The 22,265-nt window shown below is 47.5% G+C and overlaps 7 protein-coding genes across 7 annotated transcripts; 5 read left to right on the top strand and 2 right to left on the bottom strand.

Moving 5' to 3' along the window:
* Positions 1-3,742: 3,742 nt before the first annotated feature.
* Positions 3,743-5,290, top strand: FSST1_002583 (amino acid permease/ SLC12A domain-containing protein; the record flags this gene model as incomplete). The annotated part of the gene is made up of 1 exon (XM_083228586.1): positions 3,743-5,290. One exon carries the CDS (start codon positions 3,743-3,745, stop codon positions 5,288-5,290), a length of 1,548 nt encoding a protein of 515 aa, XP_083092765.1.
* A 3,158-nt stretch (positions 5,291-8,448) lies between these two features.
* Positions 8,449-12,297, top strand: FSST1_002582 (non-ribosomal peptide synthetase; the record flags this gene model as incomplete). Its single annotated transcript, XM_083228585.1, has 1 exon — positions 8,449-12,297. One exon carries the CDS (start codon positions 8,449-8,451, stop codon positions 12,295-12,297), a length of 3,849 nt encoding a protein of 1,282 aa, XP_083092764.1.
* Positions 12,298-13,950: 1,653 nt separating this feature from the next.
* On the top strand, positions 13,951-14,907 carry FSST1_002581 (lytic polysaccharide monooxygenase; the record flags this gene model as incomplete). Its single annotated transcript, XM_083228584.1, has 1 exon — positions 13,951-14,907. One exon carries the CDS (start codon positions 13,951-13,953, stop codon positions 14,905-14,907), a length of 957 nt encoding a protein of 318 aa, XP_083092763.1.
* A 371-nt stretch (positions 14,908-15,278) lies between these two features.
* Positions 15,279-16,112, bottom strand: FSST1_002580 (uncharacterized protein; the record flags this gene model as incomplete). The annotated part of the gene is made up of 1 exon (XM_083228583.1): positions 15,279-16,112. The coding sequence occupies one exon, from the start codon at positions 16,110-16,112 to the stop codon at positions 15,279-15,281; it is 834 nt and encodes a 277-aa protein (XP_083092762.1).
* An 876-nt stretch (positions 16,113-16,988) lies between these two features.
* FSST1_002579 (uncharacterized protein) lies at positions 16,989-17,768 on the top strand (the record flags this gene model as incomplete). The annotated part of the gene is made up of 1 exon (XM_083223852.1): positions 16,989-17,768. One exon carries the CDS (start codon positions 16,989-16,991, stop codon positions 17,766-17,768), a length of 780 nt encoding a protein of 259 aa, XP_083092761.1.
* A 1,193-nt stretch (positions 17,769-18,961) lies between these two features.
* Positions 18,962-20,466, top strand: FSST1_002578 (transmembrane amino acid transporter protein-domain-containing protein; the record flags this gene model as incomplete). The annotated part of the gene is made up of 2 exons (XM_083228581.1): positions 18,962-20,356; positions 20,407-20,466. The coding sequence occupies 2 exons, from the start codon at positions 18,962-18,964 to the stop codon at positions 20,464-20,466; spliced, it is 1,455 nt and encodes a 484-aa protein (XP_083092760.1).
* A 243-nt stretch (positions 20,467-20,709) lies between these two features.
* On the bottom strand, positions 20,710-22,056 carry FSST1_002577 (FAD dependent oxidoreductase; the record flags this gene model as incomplete). Its single annotated transcript, XM_083228580.1, has 2 exons — positions 20,710-20,899; positions 20,951-22,056. The coding sequence occupies 2 exons, from the start codon at positions 22,054-22,056 to the stop codon at positions 20,710-20,712; spliced, it is 1,296 nt and encodes a 431-aa protein (XP_083092759.1).
* Positions 22,057-22,265: the final 209 nt, after the last annotated feature.

Raw genomic sequence — 22,265 nt, 5'->3', positions numbered from 1 at the left:
TGACTGTCAGGCTTAGATGGGGTTAAAATTGCAGTGCAAGCGACCTTGTTACATGTGTCGTGCTACAAAGGTCGACCCAGGAATACAGGTCGATCCTCGTCCTCAGTTTATTTCCTCAAGCCTATGTTGAAGTCGTTAAATAGACATCATCAATCACAGGCAGCTTCAGTACCTCGTATTAACCGCTTGAATCCGATTAAGCTGACAGTTCATAAGTGCTTTAAAAAGGCAAAAACGATTGACGTGCCGCAGTGTCGAATGAATTGCTTGGCCTTTTATCATCGGCAGTGTGTAAATGGTATTTTCTATTTACAACAGCGTAAAGGTTGGTGGTGGTTAAAGGTGCAGTGGAGGCCTGGGTATTTCCTACCCACTTCCACGGAGGAGCGAGCTTGATGGGGTTATAATTGCAGTGCAAGAACAGGCAGGGTTTGTGCATGGCAAATCCGTTTTATTTCCCCAAAAGCCATGAAGTTTAGATGCTCGCATGTTGTCCCAAAAAGAGTATTAATAGGAGTGACACTGAAAGCGATGGACAAAGTGTCATTAAACTGTCAAAAGTGAGCGACGACTTATATCAAGCTCTGTTGATGTGGACTTCAATACGCTATCATTTTTTGACCTACTTGCGTGGACGACTCGAGGTTTCTGCGTATCATCTGTAGTGTCTACAGAGAGCCTCTTCTACCTATGACACTCTCAAGCTTGGTGGGGGGTTAAAATTGCAGTGCAAAAAAAGGAGGGTAGTGTTCTTCGGCTTCAGCAACCAAACCATTATGATGAATGCTGAGGCTGACCTGTCATCATCAGTACCTCTAATGTTTGATGTGAAACTTTTCTGCAGTCTACTTCAAGAGCGTTCAAGCTTGTGGTAGATCATCGTCTTCTGCCTATCTCCTCAAACCTAATGTTGAAGTTGTCAATTAGAGATCATCAATCACATGCGTCGCGACACTCTCAGTCATTCCAGTGCCTGGCATTAGCCGCTTCAATCCCATTGAGTTGACAGTTTGCAGGTGCTTTAGAGAGGCCAGAACGATTGACGGGCCGCAGTGTCGTGGATGACTTTGTCTTTTATCATCAGTAACATTTGCGGAGAATGTTTTCTACTGTGTATCTACTGACAAGAGTGTCTGAATGTCAACCTTGGTCAGGGCGGGTTAAAATTGCAGTGAAAAAGAAGTGATCGTAACACGACACCAAACGGCCTGCCTGTCAGCCTATGAACTATTTTATGGTCGGCAAAGCCTATAGGGAATGTTTCTGCTTGCAAGAGCGGCAGGCTTGATGGGGGTTAAAATTGTAGTGTAGATTTCCATTGGATCTGACGAATCGGTGTATATCACGTCCCCTCTAGCTGCATTTGGATACGGAAATACCGGTTGATCTCCATCGTCTTCTTATTCCCTTGAGACACGGAATTTCGTCTTTTGGTTGGCCATGGATGCTCGCATGTCCTCCCAAAGAACAGAACATGTCGTGCAAAGATCTGTTGAGCGCATATGCATGCATGGTAGTGAGCTGATAACATCTCGATGCTGATGTTCTTTGACCCCCAAGATGACCTTCTTATTGCGTCGCTGCCCGATCACGAACCACGAGTGGTGTGAGATTGAGGTTCTATGCACTACGCCGCAACCAACATGGTGATGTTATGCTCATTACTCTCGGCGATATATTCGCAGAAATAATCTCAACAAAGGTCCTTTTGGAACCACGAGAACCAACAAAACAGAACCAACATCCTTCATTAAAGGAAGCTGTCAAAGATAGAATAGCAGCCCCAATATTGAACCTATCGGGCATGAGCCATGGACATCACTTCATGCAAACAAACCCCTTGCGGGAAGATCTCCCGAATCTAGCATTCCTATCACGATCCAAGCTCAAATGGGTATAACCCCATACGATATCTGCAACGGCTCAAAGCCATTACACAACTCCATCGTCAAACAGTTTGTCAGTGAGACGGTTGGTCGTAGCTTTGGTGGAGAACGAGGTAAGAATTAAGATTGTCGAACTATGGGGGACAAGCTCTTTTGAGCTTGGCTTGGATGGGGACTAATAAAGGATAGGGGCTGACATTTGAACGCGTGCCATCAGTTGCTGTGAGACTGAGGGATTGATGGTTGGAGGAGACTGTGACTGGGGATGACAGGCGGGTATCCGATTGAATGACTACTAAGCTATAAGTAAAGTCTACCTATCACAATATGCATCATGAATAATACCCGTACCAAAACATCGGAACACGATCAACTCATGAGTCAATTCGCGACTATCTCACCCCGTAATCGCTAAACGTCGTTCCCCATCCCAGCGTTGGGGAAAGGGAACTCGCGGAGAAGACAGAGTTTGTACATAATGAAAACACAAAAGACCCAATCTCGACTCTCTAAGCAAACCAGGTTCTCCTCAAACGGTTCAACACCATGGATGCTTATTTCCATAATCTGTACGTAACGCCAACAACCAGTTACCAGGAACCTTTGTCATACCCAGTCTTTCAGATCCATTTTATTCCCAGGTTTTACATACCGGTCAGTGCACTCCGATAATGGACGATATGACTGCATTCAAAGAGTCACAGTTTAGATATTCGGAGATGGGAGGTTGTCGTCGGTATTGCGCGCGAAAAAGAGCCGCGTTACTTGGCAAAAAAAATCTCTCTCTCTCTTCCCCCTACTAGCCCCCCTTCAAAAACCCTTGCTGGTAATATCGACAGTTCCAAACCATATCAGGCCATCCGTCAGCAAAAAGCTATCCTATTTGAGAAAGCTGCATGGAACAAATCGAAGCTTGTCATCGCGTGGCTTCTTGACATGCAGAATCAAGCCACTACTGTTAAAATTTGTAGAGGCAGCTGTACTTTTAATTGGACGTTTTTAATTCTCGCAGCGGACAAAGCCGTGGCAAGGATTTTTTTCTCTTTTTAGTGGCATCCAGGACTCCAATAGGTAGAGATGGACCCCTGACGTTCCTTGGTGCAAGTGAATTTTTCGTTCCTTCCATGGGACAGGGATTTGTTTTTAGTGGCGGGAACTTGAACCGGTAACGAACCGGAAACTACAGAACGACATAAGAAATCTCGCGATATTTCGCTGCAACATTGACCGAAGAGTGTCGCATCTCGGAGCTTTCCACGTGGTTATTACATGTTTATTAAATTGAGACAAGTAACATGATACGTATAATTGTAAGAGGAAGTTGGGGGTTGAAAGCAAAACAGATGATCAATAACAGACATCCTTGGAAGAAAGTGATCACCACTGAAGAGGAAGGGGGGAAAAAACTGCATTTCGCTCATTCCCGAGAGGCAAAAAAAAGAGAGAGATCAATTGTAGAGAACCACACACACACACACACTGACCAACAGAGAAAGTCTGGCTTGTTCCGATATCGAAATTTTTCTAATGGGCCCATTCAATCTATTCCCGATCCCCTTGTATGCACACTTTGTCCGTATCCATATGCCATCTCCGGTTGACATTTCAATTTTTTTACATAACAAGCCCACTTGGCCTCGGTGTTTCTCTCGCTTGCTCGCTCAATCACTCAATCTCATCTCGTGTGACTTTCTCTCTCTCTCTCCCTCCCTCTCTCTCCTCTTTTCTCCCAAGCGAGCAGATAATCTTTTTTTTTCTTTTATGCGTTTCGCATTATCATCATCATCATCAGCCTCACTTCGTCACACATAAAATAAATTATTTCCGTAATAGGAAATAATCACTAGCGTCCAAAAATGTTTGACTCTTCATCAGCGGACGAAAAGTCCCCTCGTGTGAGCAACGACAAGAAACCAAAGGCCGAAAAGGAAGATGTCGAGACTGGTGAAGCTGGTCTTGACCGAGCCATGAGCTCTCGTCACTTGCAATTCATCGCCATTGGCGGTACCATCGGAACTGGTCTCTTCCTCGGTGTAGGTCCAGCTCTCGTCAAGGCCGGTCCCGTCTCTCTGCTCGTCGCCTTTGCTTTCATGGGTTCAGTCGTTTACTCCGTCATGGTCAGCTTGGGAGAGATGGCCGCCTACATTCCCATCACTGGTTCATTCACATCCTACGCTGCTCGTTTCGTCGATCCTACTCTAGGTTTCGCCATGGGTTGGCTGTACTGGTTCAGTTGGTCAATTACCTTTGCTCTTGAGCTTGTCGCTGCAGGTATCATCATTCAGTACTGGGATTCTGAGCTCAGCATTGCCATCTGGATCAGCGTCTTCTGGGCTCTGTTTACTGCTCTCAACTTTGTCCCCGTGCGTATTTTTGGCGAGATTGAGATGTGGTTCTCCATGATCAAGGTCGTCACCATCATTGGCTTCATCATCTTCTCCATCTGTGTCAACGCTGGTGTCGGTGACGAGGGCTACATTGGTTTCAAGTACTGGAACGATCCCGGCGTCGCAAACACTTACATGGATATTGAGGGCACCACTGGCAAGTTTGTCGGCTTCTGGGCTGTTCTCGTCACTGCTGGTTTCTCTTTCCAGGGAACCGAGCTTGTCGGTGTCGGAGCTGGTGAGACTGCCAACCCCCGCAAAGCCATCCCCCAGGCTATTCGCTGGACCTTCTGGGGTATCTTCAGCCTTTTCATGGCTACCGTCTTCTTCGTCGGTATCAACGTGCCCTCCAATGACCCCGCCCTCGATAGCGGTGCTCAGGATGCTTCTGCTTCTCCTCTTGTCGTTGTGGCTACCCGCGCTGGTGTCAAGGTCCTCCCCGACATCATCAACGCCGTTCTCCTCTCCGCCATCCTCACAGCAGCCAACTCCAACGTCTACTCCAGCAGTCGTATCATGGTTGCTCTCGCTGAGGATGGTCTTGCCCCTGCTTTCATGAAGCGAACCAACAAGTACGGCACCCCCTACTTCGCCGTTGCCTCATGCTCCGTCATGGGTCTCATCGCCTACATCAACCTCTCCTCCAGCGGAGAAAAGGTCTTCAACTGGCTTCTCAATGTCAGTTCCACCTCATGCTTCATCACCTGGGTTCTGATCAATGTGTGCCATATCCGTTTCCAGAAGATCATGGCTGCACAGGGTATCCCTCGTGATGAGCTTCCTTACCTTGCACCTCTTCAGCCTTACCTGTCGTACTACGGTGCTTTCTTCGTAGCTCTCATCACCATTACCTGTGGTTTCACCGTCTTTATCGAGTGGGATACTGCCGACTTCTTCTCCAACTACATCAGCTTGATGCTCTTTGCCGCTCTCTACGTCGGCCACAAGCTCATCTGCCGCACCAAGATTGTGCCATTGATGGAAGTCGATCTGAGCAAGGGACGAGAGGAGATGTGAGCGAAGAAGTCGAATTGGGAGTTTCGGTTGTTTTGGATGTGTAGCAAAAAGTTTCTCGTATCTTTTTTTTTTGGCGTATAGCAGTGTAATAGTTGTATAATGAGACGTATGATGATACCCTGAAAACTTGTTTCTCTTTTGTATGTGAAGTCGAAGTAAATATTCGGTTCGGTCGTCGTTGGGATCGTCGTCAAGGTAAGGAATAAATATTCCGACAGAAACATAGAAGAACGAACAAAGGCCAGAGGAAGGGGAGGTGGATGGTTAATATAACAGACATCATGTCACCCCAACGTACGATGAATTAATTTTACGTCAAAGCATGGGCGGGTGTCACGATTTAGGGAAGTCATCCCGCATAAAACATGAAATTATTTGGTAATTTTTTGGTAGGAGCATGTCAAGACATGGCAAAGGGCGTTGTGTTTTGACATGATGGGGCCCAGCCTGAAATGACAAGACATGACAAAGGGCGTCGTATGAGTGGGTCTTTTTTTTTTTCCTTTATCTTATCTTTTGACAATGTTCAAAATAGAATGGCCAGGCTGGGGGAGGGTTAAAACTGCAGTGAAAACAAATGCGGCTCTGCCTCGAAAGAATGCATTCAGTTGCCATACTTCAGGGGGCATTAAAATTGCAGTGAAAAACAAATCCTACTGATATTTCTTATGGAAAACCAGAATGCTTCCTCTTTTACAACTTCTTACTTAATAACTTCTCTAAGCAATGCAGATAATAGCAACTTACATCACATCAGTTAGTGTTTAAATAAACATCAGAAAAGCGCAAATTAATTTCAGTAGTTCTTCTTGGTCCTTTCTATGGTCATGAGAGTCTTGTCTGCATAGAGTTGCCTGTTGGAAGGATATGTCAACACTCCACCCATCGCAAGCAGAACCTGAGATAGCAATGGCACCAGAAGTAAAGAAAAACAGTGCGCAATCACTTCTACATGCGTATTACTACTTCTGCATCGCTCACATTAATTATCCATTTGTTGAAAATTTACGTGGGTGCTGAATGAGGCGCTACATTGTACGTCTTTTAATCGCCCCTCTGACTGGTGTCGGGCGTTAAATAAAATTAATCGGCCATTAATGGATCATCTATTGTAACAGTCTTGCCATTAGAAGTCAATTTATTACTCCCCAACCGGTTCCAGATGTAATCATAGAGAGATGAAATCATTTATACAAATATCGCTTAGATGTATGCTCAATTAATAGCCTCTTTCTGTAGACCAGTGATGACAGGTTAAAGTCTTTGCTTGAGGTTTACAAGCTGCTATTGGCTTCTGGAGGCTCCTCGCAGTAAGATGGTTGACGTCGTCTGCCAAGCCTTAACCTTTTTGATGGAAAATGGAACACAACCTAACAAGACAGAGATGCAGGACATGGTGGCCACCCCATGCTTCAATGCCACCCTCGCTTTCCTCTCTGCACGTTCATCCAAGGCATTTGTCAAGAATAGAACAATGACTTGCGCGTCTTGACTCTACTTTACGCATGACATTGGATCTTCCCCCCTCGCACCCGGAGCCAAGACTCCAATCCCCCTCACTCCCCAAAACAAGCTCACCTTGAAACCAATCTAATTCGTCAGCCCTCCAAGAAACAGACTCCCCGAGCGTCATGCACGAGAATCAATAGGGCAATGCTCAACGGTGGCGGCGATGGTCCGACCCCTCTACTTCGGGTCGTCGGCGCCAATCAGGATAAAGTCAACGGGGAGAATCGCGATATAGAAAAGTGATTGGTGGTTGTTTACAAAAGGAATTGATTGAGTTTTTTGTTGAGGGATCATCATGGTGACTGTTGTGTTTTCTGAACACTAACAAGTCATTATGTGTTTATGATAATGAAGGGGGAGAATAGAAGAATACGTGGTCTGCCCTGCGAGATCCGAAGAGTGTGCCAGTTTCCACAAGTTCTCGCGTGAGAAGTAACCAAAATAGTCGTAAACTTAATTAATCCCGCAGTTGGATATGTGGATGACTTGATTTGAGGGAAAGATTCCGGTTCAAATGGCTGGGATTAACACATTGTGCATATCATTACTCTGCAGCAACAGTTCAACCACCTCATCACTGCTTCTTGTGTCTACAATCAGAGCTTTGATGAGTTATAAGACTTTGAATTGGTTCCATCGTATTTATCCCATTGTATTCCAATCATATGAGTTGTCGTATCCTTAATTTAACGTGTTGCTGGCTCTAAGCGATCAAGGTTACCCTACAACAGTAGCCCCACGACAGAGACAGGGATGTTGTAGGGGATAAAAGATTGTTTCTAGCATGTGAAAGTGGCCCAGTTGTTTGGTTGAGAAGACATTGTTTCAATTGACAGGGATTAAGTTGTCAGACTTGAAATATTTCGAGCATCTTGATAAGATGAATGATTGTATGTTATTACAACATGACTTTCAATAAAGACAATTAATTATTTGACCAAATCATGGAGAGACATAAAGCACATTCAGTCCCCTCCACGTCGACTCCCCCAGGTCCCAAAATTGGCGGGCAGCTATACCTAAAAGGTGTCTAGATCTGGCGGTATAACTCGGCCTAAGCCCAATCATCGACAGCCAATTCTTCGTGGGGGGTTTTACGGACAGTGATGTACAGTACCAGTGTCGTAGATAAAATGTGACTGCCTGCTTCCATTTGTTCTGTTTTTTACATATTTTTCTTTCTTATTCACAGGTCTAGGGACTTTCTGTTATTGTTCTTCATCTTCAGTATCTCCATTGTTTCGTTTCAACTGGGGTGATGTTGTAGTACTTGACAGCACAGACAACGCCTCATCTCACTACCTTGATTGACCCCGCGAGACCCTCAAAAGATAGAAACAGTCTTGAGGCCAACTTCTCTTCACCTAGTAGTGAGGAATTGGGATTGTTCTATTCAATTCCATTCACGGTTTAAAAGTCTACTGTGTCCCCAGAAAAGGATTCGCCTACTCCGCCACTTGGTCATTACCCAGGAATTGTTGGGGGACTGCCCTGAATATTACCGGACCCGTCACCGACATCTCCTCCTAGTCTCAATCTCGTCTCCCCGGGTCTGCAGGCTGGTCGCGTGACCCACCCACCGCTTTTGCCATCTTTATCTTTAAACCCATCACTCTCCTCTTCTTCTTCTCAATTCACACACAATCAACATGACAATCATTGATGTCAACAAGGATCTCGCTGCTCTCTTTGAGCAGCAGGCCTCTGCCACTCCCGATGCCGTGGCTCTTGAAGATGAGAAAAGATCCCTCACATACGCAGAGCTCGATAGAGAAACTTGGGCTCTAGCTGAGCGATTACGTGATTACGGTGTTGGTCGCGATGATCTCGTCGGTGTTCTCATGGGCAGAAGTGCAGATTATGTTATCGCTGCTCTTGCTGCCCTTCGAGCTGGTGGTGCTTTTTTGGTCCTCGAAGTCGCCTACCCTCCTGGTCTGCTACGAGATGTCATCGAAGATGCGAAGCCAACTGTCATTCTCACTCAAGTGGAGCACTCCAGCAACCTCACATCTGAGACTCCAGTTATTGTTGTCGACAGCCCCGACAAGCAAGCTCGAGGAGAATCTTCACCTCATTTGACCGACAGACGGTCACTCCCCGAGGACGACGATGTTGAGCGATTACTCTTTGTCTCGTACTCTTCCGGTACCACTGGCAAGCCCAAGGGTATCATGAACCCCCACAGAGCCGCTATCCGCTCATATGACTTGCGATTCGCCGTCAGCGACCTCAAGCCCGGTGACAGAGTGGCCTGCAATGTTTTCTTCATTTGGGAGATGCTTCGGCCTCTTATTCGAGGTGCCACAGCTGTCGCCATCCCTGACCACGCTAGTTACGACCCTGTTGCTCTCGTTGAGCTTCTATCTTCAAAGAACATCACTGATACCCTCATGACTCCCACACTTTTGGCCACAGTCCTCTCCCAGCACCCCAAGCTCGGTCAGAAGCTCCCCCAACTTCGTTCTCTCTGGTTGAACGGTGAGGTTGTCACTACCGATCTTGTTCGCCGTGCTGTCGATTCTCTTCCCGAAACACGCCTTCTCAACGTCTACAGCGCCTGTGAGACCCACGAGGTTGCTGTTGGCGACATCAAGACTTTTGTTGACTTCGACACACAAGTGTGTCCCGTGGGTCTCCCTACAGACCCTGAGCACACCTACGTCCTCGATGAGGCTGGCAACAGAGTTGAGCCTGGTGTGAGTGGCGAGCTTTACGTTGGTGGTAGCCTTCTGGCGCGAGGATACCTCAACTTGCCAGAAACGACAGCCAAGGCATTCCAAATGGATCCTTTTGCCGGAGAGAAGGATGCTCGCATGTACAGAACTGGCGATTTGGCTCGCATTCTCCCCAATGGACTTTTGGAGATCACTGGCCGAGTTGGTGGTATGATCAAGACTCGTGGTTATACTGTTCAGCCTAGCGCCGTTGAGAGCGCCATCCGAAAGCATCTTGCTGTTCGCGATTGTGCCGTTGTGGCTCACGGCGAGGGCTTGGAGCGACAAATTGTGGCCTATATCGTTCGCGAAAAGGGCGAGTCTCGAGAGCGAACTATTCCTCTTATCGACGACTACGGATACAGTCCCGTTGCCCGACGTGCTCTTACTGACCACCTTGCCCACTACATGATCCCTACTATTTGGGTCGAAGTGGATGAGCTACCTACACATGGTGTTTCTGGCAAGACTGATCTCAAGGCTTTGCCTGTGCCACCATCTCCGAGATCGCCCAGACCTGCCCCCAAGAAGGAGCAGAACATCAAGGTCAAGACCGAGACCGTTATTCAGCTTTGGGCTGCATCTCTTAACATGCCTGCCAACATCATCACACCAAAGCACGACTTTTTCGACTTGGGAGGCCACTCTTTGGCTCTTGCTGATCTTGCTGGACGTCTCACCAAGACTTTTGGCTTCCCTGTCCCTCTGGCTCCGTTGGCTGGAACACCCACTCTGGAAGGACATGTTGCAGCAATCAAGGCAGCCCGTGACGGCCACACCGCTGCTGTGCAGGCTGATCTACCAGCTGTCCTCCGCGCAGACTCTATTCTCCCCGGCGACATCCAGGGTAACGGTACCCCTATGCGTGCTCTCAAGGATGCCGAGACTATCCTCTTGACTGGTGTCACTGGTTACCTTGGTGCTTTCCTCCTCAAGACCCTGGTTGACTCTACTGACGCACAAATTATCTGTCTTGTGCGATTCCCCGAGCCCGTGGAAGATTGTGCGCCCGCTGGTATGGCTCGTATCCGAAAGAACTTGATCGATCTTGGACTTTGGGAGGACTACCTGCTGGAGCGCATTGAGATCCTACCTGGTACACTTACCAGAAAGCGACTGGGTCTTTCTCCTGAAGTGTTTGACGAGCTATCAACTCGTGTTCAGGTCATTGTCCACGCTGCTGCTACCGTCAATTTGGTCTACCCTTACGCTGCTCTACGAAATGCCAACGTCAACGGTACTCGAGAGATCCTTCGTCTTGCTGGCCGCAGTGGCGCTACTGTTCACCACGTCTCTACCAACGGTGTGCTCCCTCCCTCCCACACTGGATGGTGTGAGAACACTGTCATTGATGTTGATGATGTTCCTACCAAGCTTCTTGATGGTTACGGCCAGACCAAGTGGGTTGCTGAGAAGCTCGTCGACGAGGCAAGCCGCCGAGGCATCCCCGTGCGAGTTTACCGCCCCGGAACTATCAGCGGTCACAGTGTTTCTGGTTCTACCAATGCCTGGGATTTGATCAATGCCATTATTGTTGAGTCCCTCCAGCTCGGTCGCGCTCCCGATGTCGAGGGCTGGTACATTGAGATGACTCCTGCCGACTTTGTCAGTGATGCTATCGTCACTCTTGCAAACCACACTGGAGACAGCGAGCAGACTCTCTACCATCTTGGTGATCCTGCTCCTGTTCCTTCCAAGGACCTGTTTTCCACTCTGGCCAAGCTGGGTTACCCTACCGAACCTCTACCCTGGGATGAGTGGGTTGCTCTGTGGTGGGAGAAGCGTGGCAACAAGAAGACTGGCAACGATCCTTTCACTGTCGACATTCTCCGAGGTGGTATGCCCAGTGACGAGGTTCTCAAGTCGGTTATTGTGCTCAAGGATGGAAAGACACAGCCTACACTTGACAAGTACAATGTTCCTCGCCCCAAGATGAACGAAGGTCTTCTCGAGATTTACATGCGACACTTTTACGCTCGTGGTTGGTTGTCTAGACCTCCTCGCCGAGGCCAAGTCAACGGCTGTGCCAAGAAGGCTCGCAAGGGTCGCCTTGTAGGCAAGGTTGCAGTGGTGACTGGCGCTTCTTCTGGAATTGGCGCCGCTGTGGCAGCTGGCCTTGCCAAGGAGGGCGCGCATGTGGCCGTGGCGGCTCGACGGACCGAAGCCCTGGAAGACGTCAAGAAGAAGATTAGCGTCTACGGTGGTAAAGTGTTGATCCACAAGACCGATGTCACAAACAAGGCCCAGGTGGAGTCCCTGATGAAGGAGGCAAGCGAACAGCTTGGCCCTGTCGATATCCTTGTCAGCTGCGCGGGTGTCATGTACTTTACCATGATGGCCAACAACCAGACTGATGAGTGGGAGCGCACAGTTGATGTCAACTGCAAGGGCCTCTTGCACGCCTTGTCGTCTACAGTCCCGGGTATGTTGTCTCGTGGATCTGGACACATTGTCGCCATTTCGTCCGATGCTGGACGCAAGGTATTCCCTGGTCTGGGCGTTTACTCGGCTAGCAAGTTCTTTGTTGAGGCGACACTACAGGCTCTGCGTCTCGAGACAGCGGGTTCTGGTCTGAGGGTCACAGCTGTGCAGCCCGGAAATGTGGCCACAGACTTGTTGGGAATGTCGACCGACCAGGAGGCTTTGAAGAAGTACGGTGAGCCTACAGGCGCCGAGGTTCTCAAGCCTGAAGAGGTGGCCAGCGCTATTGTCTACGCTGTTTGTCAACCCCCACACGTTGCTGTCAATGAGGTGCTTATTGAGCCTCGCGATGAGCCCATCTAAAATCATGCATGCATACGGCGTGTGTTTATTTACGGCAGATGTTGATTGTATTTATATTTCGGCCTTTTTATTGGGCTGTTGATGTTTGATGATGGGATGATGCATTTACTCACGGTTTGTGTTTGCACGTTTCGACATGGGATGCATGTGCATGGAATGCAAGTGCATTGTAATACCTTTGAAGAGGAGAAAGTTATGTAGTCGCATAATTAATTGACGGATAATTGTCATCTGAATCTTGTGTCTTGTCGTGATAGCTGTCTGCCGTCTTCCGATAAAAGACAAGGGATGAACTGACAGCGGGTAAAAAAAGGGATAACGACAGCCACTGATATTTTTACATGGCCTGGCCTGAAACGCGGATTACTCTTGGTCTTGTCAGAGACCAGTTTCGAGTTTCGGGAGACGTGACAGGGGTCAATAGTTTTTCCATGGATGAGAATCGTGAAGAGTACAGGGTTTATGGAGATCCACATATGTTCAAGGATGTAAGTAACCGGTTAATGTCTATAGAGATGAATTGAGTTGTGCTATAATATAGAGTGTATGTATTGTACGGATAGAGATGGAATGCTTTGTCCTTGAGTTGAGTCAGTGTAGTTCGTGAACATAGGGGTTTATTTTTATGTAGAAAAGGGTTGTTGTCCAGATATTGAAGCAATACCCGTAAGCGAAAGCGCTACCGCACGGAAGAATCCTTCTTTTTCTTTAATCAAGTCAAGGTCAGCGGCATAATATGTCATTGGTTCAATGTTCTGTCAGATCTTGGGTGGATGTTGTCCCATCTTGAGGCTCAAACAACAAACCTTGTAGTTCCACCAATAAAAATACTGCCCCTTGCGCTGGCTCCAAACGCCCTGACATGGCCCGCCTGTCTCTGTCTTGTACCTGCATAACTTGTCAGGCGGGGAAAATAACAGAGACGGACGAATCTTCTATCTTTGGTTCTTGGTGCGAGCTTCGAATTCCGGTGAAGTCGGTCCTTGGCAACGGTGTACAAGCAAGGTTATTCTTGTGAGGATGAACGTGGTGTTTGGTGAGACGAAACAGAAGGGGTCATGTTTGATAGACAAAACTAAACATTTTGTTTATATATGTTGATGAGAATATGTGATAAAGAATTAATAAACATGATTGTAAAGTTAATATATATTTAGTTATTAAAGTTAATTACTAGAGTTAACCAGCACCCGGCGCTTGTCTCCTCTACCGCCCCCCGTTGAATGAGACCAGACATGGGCCATCAACAAGATTGAGATTAACTACGGAGCGAACAAGGGTCCAGGCTTTGGTCCACCGTCTCGCTTGAGTCGGCCGAGTCGTTTGTATCAGATCCTCTTCTTGTCTAAACCCTGTCCTCCATCATGGGGGGTTCGTAGTATATATCTTGTTTAACCCATCTCTTCTTTACTCTACTCTCTCTTACTACTCAACCTCTATTCTTTCACGGACCTCGAAGGACCAGATTTCGACATTCTTTTTTTCACTTTCACTCTCTTTTTCAATCAACTCACTTTCGTTTCGAGCCTTGACGGCCGTTTATATTATTTACCACTCTTTATAACAATCAACTTCTGGTCCTAGAGACACTCCACGAAAAAAGACAACTTACTCAGTTTTTTTTTTTACTACAAATCTACAACTACCGCAAAAATGAAGAACTCCGCCAGCATCCTCGCTCTCCTTCCCCTCGTCGCCGCTCACGGCTTCATCAAGTCTCCCGCTCCCCGCATGCCCGGTGATGCCTTCAAGGCCGCTTGTGGTGAACAGCCCTTCTACCAGCAGTCCTCCGACATCAACGGCAACGTCCAGGGCATCAAGCAAGTTGTTGGTCAGAGCTTTGACGCCACTGACTGCAACCTCTGGCTCTGCAAGGGTTTCCAGTTCGACGATAACAAGGACAATGTTCAGAGCTACAGCCTCGGCGAGAAGATTGACTTTGAGATCAACATTGCTGCTCCCCACACTGGTTACGCCAATGTCTCTGTTGTCAAGACTTCTTCTGACAGCATGATCGGCGAGCCTCTTATTGAGTTTGAGAACTACGCTTCCAACGCTGGTACCGCTGCCAACAACACTGCTTTCAGTGTTACTCTCCCCGAGAGCCTGGGTGGTGAGTGCACCAAGGCTGGAGACTGTGTTCTTCAGTGGTTCTGGGACGCTCCCGATATCGACCAGACCTACGAGGCCTGTGTTGACTTTGTCGTCGGTGGCTCCGGTTCCGGTTCCGCCCCTGCCCCCTCCGCTTCTTCCGGCTCCGGCTCTGCTCCCGCTCCTACTGCTTCTTCCGGCTCTGGTGCCGAGGAGCCCGCTACTTCTGCCCCCGCCGCCGAGGACGATGAGGAGGACTGTGATGAGGAGGAGCCCGCCGCTACTACTGCCGCTGCTGAGAAGCCCGCTGCCACCACTCTCCAGGCCGTCGCTATCAGCACCGCTGCCGACTCTGGTTCCGCCCAGCCTACCTCTGCCCCTGTCGCCGACGATGAGGACTGCGATGACGAGGAGGAGCCCGTCGCTGATGAGGATGAGAACTGTGATGATGAGTACGATGAGGAGCCCGTCGCTGATGATGACGAGGAGTGCCCTGCTGATGATGAGGAGGACTACTAAGCGTGTCAAACTCGCTTTAGTATGAGGTCTTGATTTGCAAGCTTCGGGCTTGAGGGGAAGAGGGGATGTTTATTCATTGATGTAGATATTTAGTTCTGGGTAGCCTCCTGTGGTTGTGAATACAACTCAACTGTGAAATATTTGAGGAAACTCTTGTTTTGTGTCTTTTAAATGTGAAGTTCTGTTTATGCGAGTAGTGTGCTTTTACTAGGTCAAGTCTCAGTATCACCATGACATTACATATTAACAGTGTTGGAGGGATAAAGGCGTGCCTCTTTAGATTGAATCGCTACTTACCTGTGTCCATACCGTCAAAACATATTCAAGGAGTGCCTGCCTCCAGGAACTGTTCCCCTGCGTCTTCAAACTCGCTACATATCCTTGAGTTTTTCCAACAACTCCTCCTCCTCGTCTTCTTTTTTCTCGTCTTTCTCTTTCTCCACAGAGGCACAAAGGGTAAAGAAGCGGGGGTGAGGAAAGATCCATAGCCGCTGCTGCTCAGACCATGTCTTGACATAATCCTCCCAAAGATCCCTCACATCTTTGGGAATTTCCCAATCCATCATCATCTTCTGCCTCCTAGCTCGATTGCCACCGGGGTTGACCAATTGGTAGTGGTCTTTCTGGTAGACGATGCCAAGGCCCGAGGGCTCTACGACAAGACTTAGATTCATTGTCTCTCCTCGTTTGAAGATGGGAGGATCTAGAGCTGCGACTTCGCGGAGCTCTTGGAGGACTGACTTACCTTCACAGATCCCGCAACTTGTAGCTGTGAGGCCACATTCAGCCGAAACTGGGGGGACAGTGGAAAAGAATTCCTTGTCGAGAGGAGCCTGCATTCCCATAGCTTTGCAGCCACATCCTTGGAGTGGAACGGCAGCATGGCAGATGGGACATGACAAGTCTAGGTTCTTGTCAAAGAAACCCAAAATATCATGAGCCATGTTCTGCAAACAGCTGTAGCCCAGCATGTGTCCACAAGGGATGATCCAAGGATAGTGCCCATCATACCGGACTTGACCTGGCTGGGTGAACAGCCGCTCTGCGCAGAGAAAGCATTGCAGTGCATGAGGTCGAATGTTCCGCTCATCGCTTTCGACCTCTTGCTTAAAGCTAGGCCAGAAATTGTTAACGATGGAACGAAAAGTGGTTTCACCGGTGTCCGCAGTCACCGAGATGAGAGGGAGGTTGTTGGTGGAAGTCATTTTGACGACTACTTCTGAGAAGAACTTACGTAAGGAGTTGTTCTGTGAATCGCTTACCGTAGTGAAGTGTTCTGTTGACTTACTGTAGGTAGAGTACGATTGTCTGTGCTCAAGATGTTGTTACTTAGAACGATCTAGTTGAGTTGCTGAATAGAATGAGTGAGTAGATGCACGGTGAGAAAACTTATTTATATCTTCTTCTAACCTCCAAATCAACTGGTATTTGCTAGTATAGTGTTCAGGAATCTCATGTTGAACACTGGGTATGTTCATGTTGTTCAGGTTGTGGCTTGAACTTGATACAGAGACGTTGTGGGCGGGCCTTTTGACAACTTCAATGGAGTAAAGATAGGGAAGTTGTGTTCATTAGAACAGTAAACTTACTACAACCTTCCGTTGTTGGCATAATAAAGGAGCCTGATTAAAGCCATATTGCTTCGCCTCAATGGTCGCGAAACGTTTTTGGATGGCTGTAGTACCGGATGAATCATCTCGCTTCCTCCAATTGGCAATTAGATCTCCTGTATAGTAGTTAATATTTCCCATGAAGGAGTGTTTCTGAATCAGACTTCTTGAGCAGCATACCTTCATGAACCACTCCAAGTGTGAGACTGCTCAGATAGTTGGCAGAGACTCTTTGTTGAAGAATACAATGACTAACAATGTAGTATGGCGAGAAACGTTGTTAACAAGAGCATTGCAAGTAGTTGAAAGGATTGTGAACAGCAGATTTCTTTGTCAACGAACTACAACAATGGGATTCAGGATTAAAAGCATAGCTTAATCACAGTCCCAAATGATACGAAATGGAATTCTCGTCAACTCGTGTCATCTCATTACAACTTACTTACTTCATCTACTAAACTACTTACCAAAATGGCTCTTCGCTCTACAGGCATCATGTCTATTAACAACATCCTCAACCAAGAACCTACACCTTCAGTCAACCAACCCATACTCAGTAACACATACTGGCCCGTCCTTAGAGACGCTCTCCTTCGAGACCCATCCTCCTACAGTAACCTCAATCTTGAATGCGGAATATGTCTTGAAAACATGACAGTTTTCCAGCATGAACATACTTACGATCCAGAAATGTCTCATTTTTCGCATAGAGCTCGTATCTTTCCCTGCGGACACATGTTTGGTAGTAAGTGCGCCATGACAATGATCGACGACCTCATCAGGAACAATCAACCCATAGCCTGTCCCATTTGCCGCGCCGACTTTTCACTTCACATAGATTGCGGTCATATACACACTGGTATGCCCATGCCAACCACTGTCAAACAAATCTGGAAGTTTCCGCCCACGCTTTCAGAGGGAGGCGTGGTGGCAGATAAATGCGGCGATTGCCAAGTCACAGAGATTATCATGGGCATTAATTATCTAGCGCCTATGCTACTTTTCCCTTTTGAACTTGCAGAGGGAGATACCCTCTTTGTATCAGCCAGAACGAAGAGCCAAGTGTGGGATTTGAGGCCGACGGAGTTGGTGGAAGGGTATGTTGCGCATGATCTGCCGGTTAAAGGACCGCTGAAGAGGGTCATTGATGAGATCAAAGTCAAATTGAAAGATAATGCTACGAGATCTTGGTATTCTGCGGATTTGAGGAGCTTTGAGATTGCTATAAGGTCATGTTCTGAGGAACTTTGAGCTTTGTGTCGAGGAGGAGTTTGTATGGGAAAGGGCACCAATTGGCTTGAGATGCAAGACTGTTGTATGATGTTTGAGGATTTAATTAGATACCCTATTAAGCAATGTCATTCTTTTTTGTTATCTCGTCATTTGTATAACTACCACGTTCTTCCTTCAACTCGATGGCTAAGTTGAGGTATCGCACATGGCATGTCTCAAGTCTCTCAGCCAACCTCGGCGCCAAATATGAGCTGAAAAAGATGCTCAAACGACTAAAGAGCAATTAGTTCCGTAACTGACCAGCTACCTATGTCTTGACTTGTATACTCCAAAAACGGTTCCGTTTATAACCGTCATGAACTAACACCCGCATGCAACGATGCATCTCTCTCGTTTATTGACCATATAAAGTTTAGACCCTGAACCTGAAATATCTGTTCCCCAGCATTAAACGATCGACTCCGCGTCTCAAAAGATCCAAAGGATTAGCATTTCATTCAAGGGGCGAGAACAGAGTCGGGGCCTCCGCTTTCCGCTTTGAAGTTTTATGGGAATTATTAGGTAAAATGGACCGATTTTTGAGTAAGAGAATCCACCAAGTGCCATCGGTCTATTTTGTTCTCCAGGATGTTTATTTGGCTTCTCCAACATGGAGAATAGTATTTCTTTGTTCTGTTCTATTTATTTTAATTTAAATAAAATATTAATAAATGAGTGATTGTAGCCTCTATCAAGAATGAGCATTCATGATAGACAGTATAGTTGACAGCCAAGAAAAGTCTTACAAGTCTTGCAAAAATAGTTCTCAGCTACTGACGTTAGCTGATTCGCTTGTTAGTGGAGCATCACTAAACTAACCAACCAGAAACTTGATAAAGAAGCTTTGCTTCTAGAAAGACGATGCGAATATCCACTTTGTACTCCATTCATGGATCGTGACATGACATGGACTGACAAACTTTTTCCTTCGCCTCTTCCCAGCTTTCTAAGACGAGGATCAAATCTGCTGTGACAATGTCCGACGTCGGTCTAAAGGGGGGAGTCACTCCATCATGTTGTTTGCCCTACAAAGATTGCATGGTTCCCGCCTTGACTTTTCATCTCCTTCACCCACTCAACTCAACTCTACCAGACAATCATCAGAGTCCGACTTGGAATTGAAACTGTCTGTGTGACAATGATAGACTGATCACAACACGCCAAAATACAAAATGATCCCCACAACTACTACCTCGGTCGAAGCTGCCGCCAACAAGAACAAGACAAAGACAAAGGATACTCAAGGACAAGATCCTCAAGACAACAATATTCTTTCAGATCCTATCGCTCGTGAAGACGATGACTCTACTAGCGAGAAAATGATCGGCGAAGTCACCGAGTTCGAGAAGCGCAAGATTCTCGATGGAAAGGCAAAGTTCAACCGTCTCGGCTGGAAGCGCCTCACCATCGTCCTCATCGTCCAGGCCGTCGCCCTCGGCTCGCTCTCTATTCCCGGCGCCTTTGCTACCCTCGGCATGGTAGCCGGCGTTATCTGTTCCGTCGGTATCGGTCTCATCGCCATTTACACCTCGTACATCGTCGGCCAGGTCAAGGTCAAGTACCCTCATGTCGAGCACTACCCTGCTGCAGGAGGTCTCATGTTTGGTCGTTGGGGAGCCGAAATCTTTGGCGCCATGGTCACCTTCCAGCTCCTCCTCCTCACAGCTTCGCACTGCTTGACAGGAACCATCGCCTTTTCGACTCTGACTGAGAGTGACATGTGCAGTCTTATCTGGGGTGTCATCTCTGCCATTATCCTTATTCTTCTCGCGGTACCTCCTAGTTTTGCCGAGGTTGCTATTCTGGGCTATATCGACTTTGCATCCATCATTGCAGCTATCGGCATCACCATCATCGCTACAGGTATCAAGTCGAATGAATCGTCTGAACCAGTCAATTGGTCTGCCTGGCCCAGAGAGGATGTCACTTTTGCGCAGGCCTTTATTGCGCTCTGCAACATCTTCTTCGCCTACAGCTTTTCCATCTCGCAGTTTAGCTTTATGGACGAGATGCATACGCCTACCGACTACATGAAGTCCATCTGGACGCTCGGCGGTTTAGAAATCGTCATTTACACCCTCACTGGCGCTCTCATTTACTCCTTCGTTGGTGTAGATGTCAAGTCTCCAGCTCTTTTGTCTGCAGGTCATACAGTCGCAAAGGTTGCTTTTGGCGTCGCCTTGCCCGTCATTTTCATCAGCGGCTCTATCAACACAACTGTTGCTGGGCGTTATATCCATGGCCGAATCCACGAAAACTCCATCGCCAGGTACATCAACACTCCCAAGGGATGGATCTCTTGGTTGTTGATCATCAGCGTCTTTACCTGGATCGGTTTCATCATTGCGGAAGCTATTCCTTTCTTTAGCGATTTGATCGCCATCACTTCCAGTCTTCTCAACTCTGGATTCACGCTGTACTGGCCTGCTGTTATGTGGTTCATGCTACTCAAGAAGGGCAAATGGTACAGCCGTGAGAATATCTTCCCGGCTATTGTCAACCTCATCATCTTCATTATGGGTCTTGTCTTTTTGGTTGCAGGAACTTACTCGGCGGTTGTCGATATTGTAAGTGAATCATCACACATCTTCAAAGCAAAGACTAACATCATTTGCAGATTGATCAGTACGATCGCGGAACTGTCAAGAATGCTTTCACATGTGCTCCTCTTGGCTAAGATGTCAGCAGGATGGTCGACAGACTCAAAGTCAAGTCACCAAAGCGATGGGATACTCCATGTCACACATATGTCCATATCCCATATAATACAGCACAAAAGCACCACCGTAGGGGCCATTCGTAAACGTAGACGTGACATGTACAGCCTCAGACCCAAGTAGTTGCTAAGTGATGAGTCCATGCTAGCAAAAGATTGTTCTACTCTATTTATATATCTACTTCAGTAGCATCAATACTACCTCTATAACTTGGCTTGTTCAAGTCTTGTCAACTTGCGCAATGGGGGACCACTTCGGCTACCATCACCCTGCTTCACCATGTCCTTCCCAGTCGGTGCTCTAAGCCTCCACTTATGTCGAAGCTCTTCAGGAGCTTTATTCTCGTAGCAATCGGCAATATATCGTCCCAGCACAGGAAGAAACTTGAACCCGCTGCATAATCTGTCAGTACATTTCTTCCTGTCATGATCAAGGTAAACTCACTGTCCGGCACCACCAGTAGCCATGAAGATTCCTTCCCGAGCAGGGTGATGATCCACGATAAAGTCGCCCTCAGGCGTATCAGAGTACCAGCAAAGACGTTGTCTCAGCCACTCATGGTTACCAATCTCTGGTACAAGCTGTTGCAAACCCTCACGGAGAGCTTTTTCGGCATCCTCGGGGAGATAATTAGCAGTGGCGTTGTTCTCATCTCTCTTGGGGGTTGAGACTTTTCGGGATTGGCCTAGAGGATCTTCGGCGTCGAACTCTGTCGCCCATCCATAGCCGTGGCGTGCGATCTTGAGAATGTGTGTCTTTGGTGTAGGAGGGAAGACAAAAACTCCTGTGCTGAGATTGATGATGACGGGCATGTCTGCGAGTTTCTTTGCTTCTTGGGGAGTCAGACGAATGAAGCCAACTGGTTGACCTGAGCCAGACGAAGCATGGCTGATTGGAACTAGTCTGTTTGACCACGCTCCTGTCGCCAAGATAACTTGTGCAGCTGTGATGGGTTCTCCTTCAGCGACGTTGACGCCAGTGACTTTACGTCCACTGTACCGCAACGACAAAACACGTCCTCTTGCACCTGTGACGAAGGAAACACCAGCAAGACTGCACTCCATAGCCAACTGGCGTATACTCGACTCAGCATCAGCCCAACCACCAGTCTTGTTATAATACGCCTTCAGACCATCAAGCTTAGCCTGAACCGCAGGGAACGGCTTGCGAATATCGTGTGCATCCTCATACTCCTCCAATGTATCTCCCAAAGACTTGTTAGCACTCTTGCTCTGCTCGGCAAAAGAGTTTCCTGCTTTGTCCGTGAGCATCACAAAGCCTGACTGGTGGAAGTGGTCAGAGTATTGACCCGTCCAACCGTCGAGGGCTTCGCGAGCCATTTTGCCATAGAAGGGATCAGCGTATTCCACGCGAATAACACGGGAGATGTCAACGCTGCTTCCGTCTATAACGGGTGGGAGATAGCGATCTAGGACTGTGACATTTTGATAGCCTCTGTTCTTGAGTTCGAGGGCGGTTGAGAGGCCAAAAACACCAGCTCCAACAATGACGATGGGCTCGTTCTTGGCTGCTGGCTTTCTGGAGGTCATTTTGAAGATATGGTAGGAACAGTACTATAAGTGAGTGTATAATAAGAGTGAAATATGAAAGAGGACATGAGTAAAGGAAAGATCTGGATTTATAGTAGACGATATGTCAAGGAGACAACGGAAAAGTAGTGTAAAACTCCGTGTTAAGAGCCATTGACCAATCGTGTTTCACGGTATCTCAACAGAGAGGGTACGGAGAATTACCACGA

Source organism: Fusarium sambucinum, chromosome IV (genome assembly GCF_050947815.1).
Source record: "Fusarium sambucinum isolate potato_lamoka chromosome IV, whole genome shotgun sequence".
Taxonomy (NCBI): Eukaryota; Fungi; Ascomycota; class Sordariomycetes; order Hypocreales; family Nectriaceae; genus Fusarium; species Fusarium sambucinum.
The sequence above is the reverse complement of the archived record's forward strand: the minus strand, read 5'-3'. Positions and strand labels throughout refer to the sequence as shown.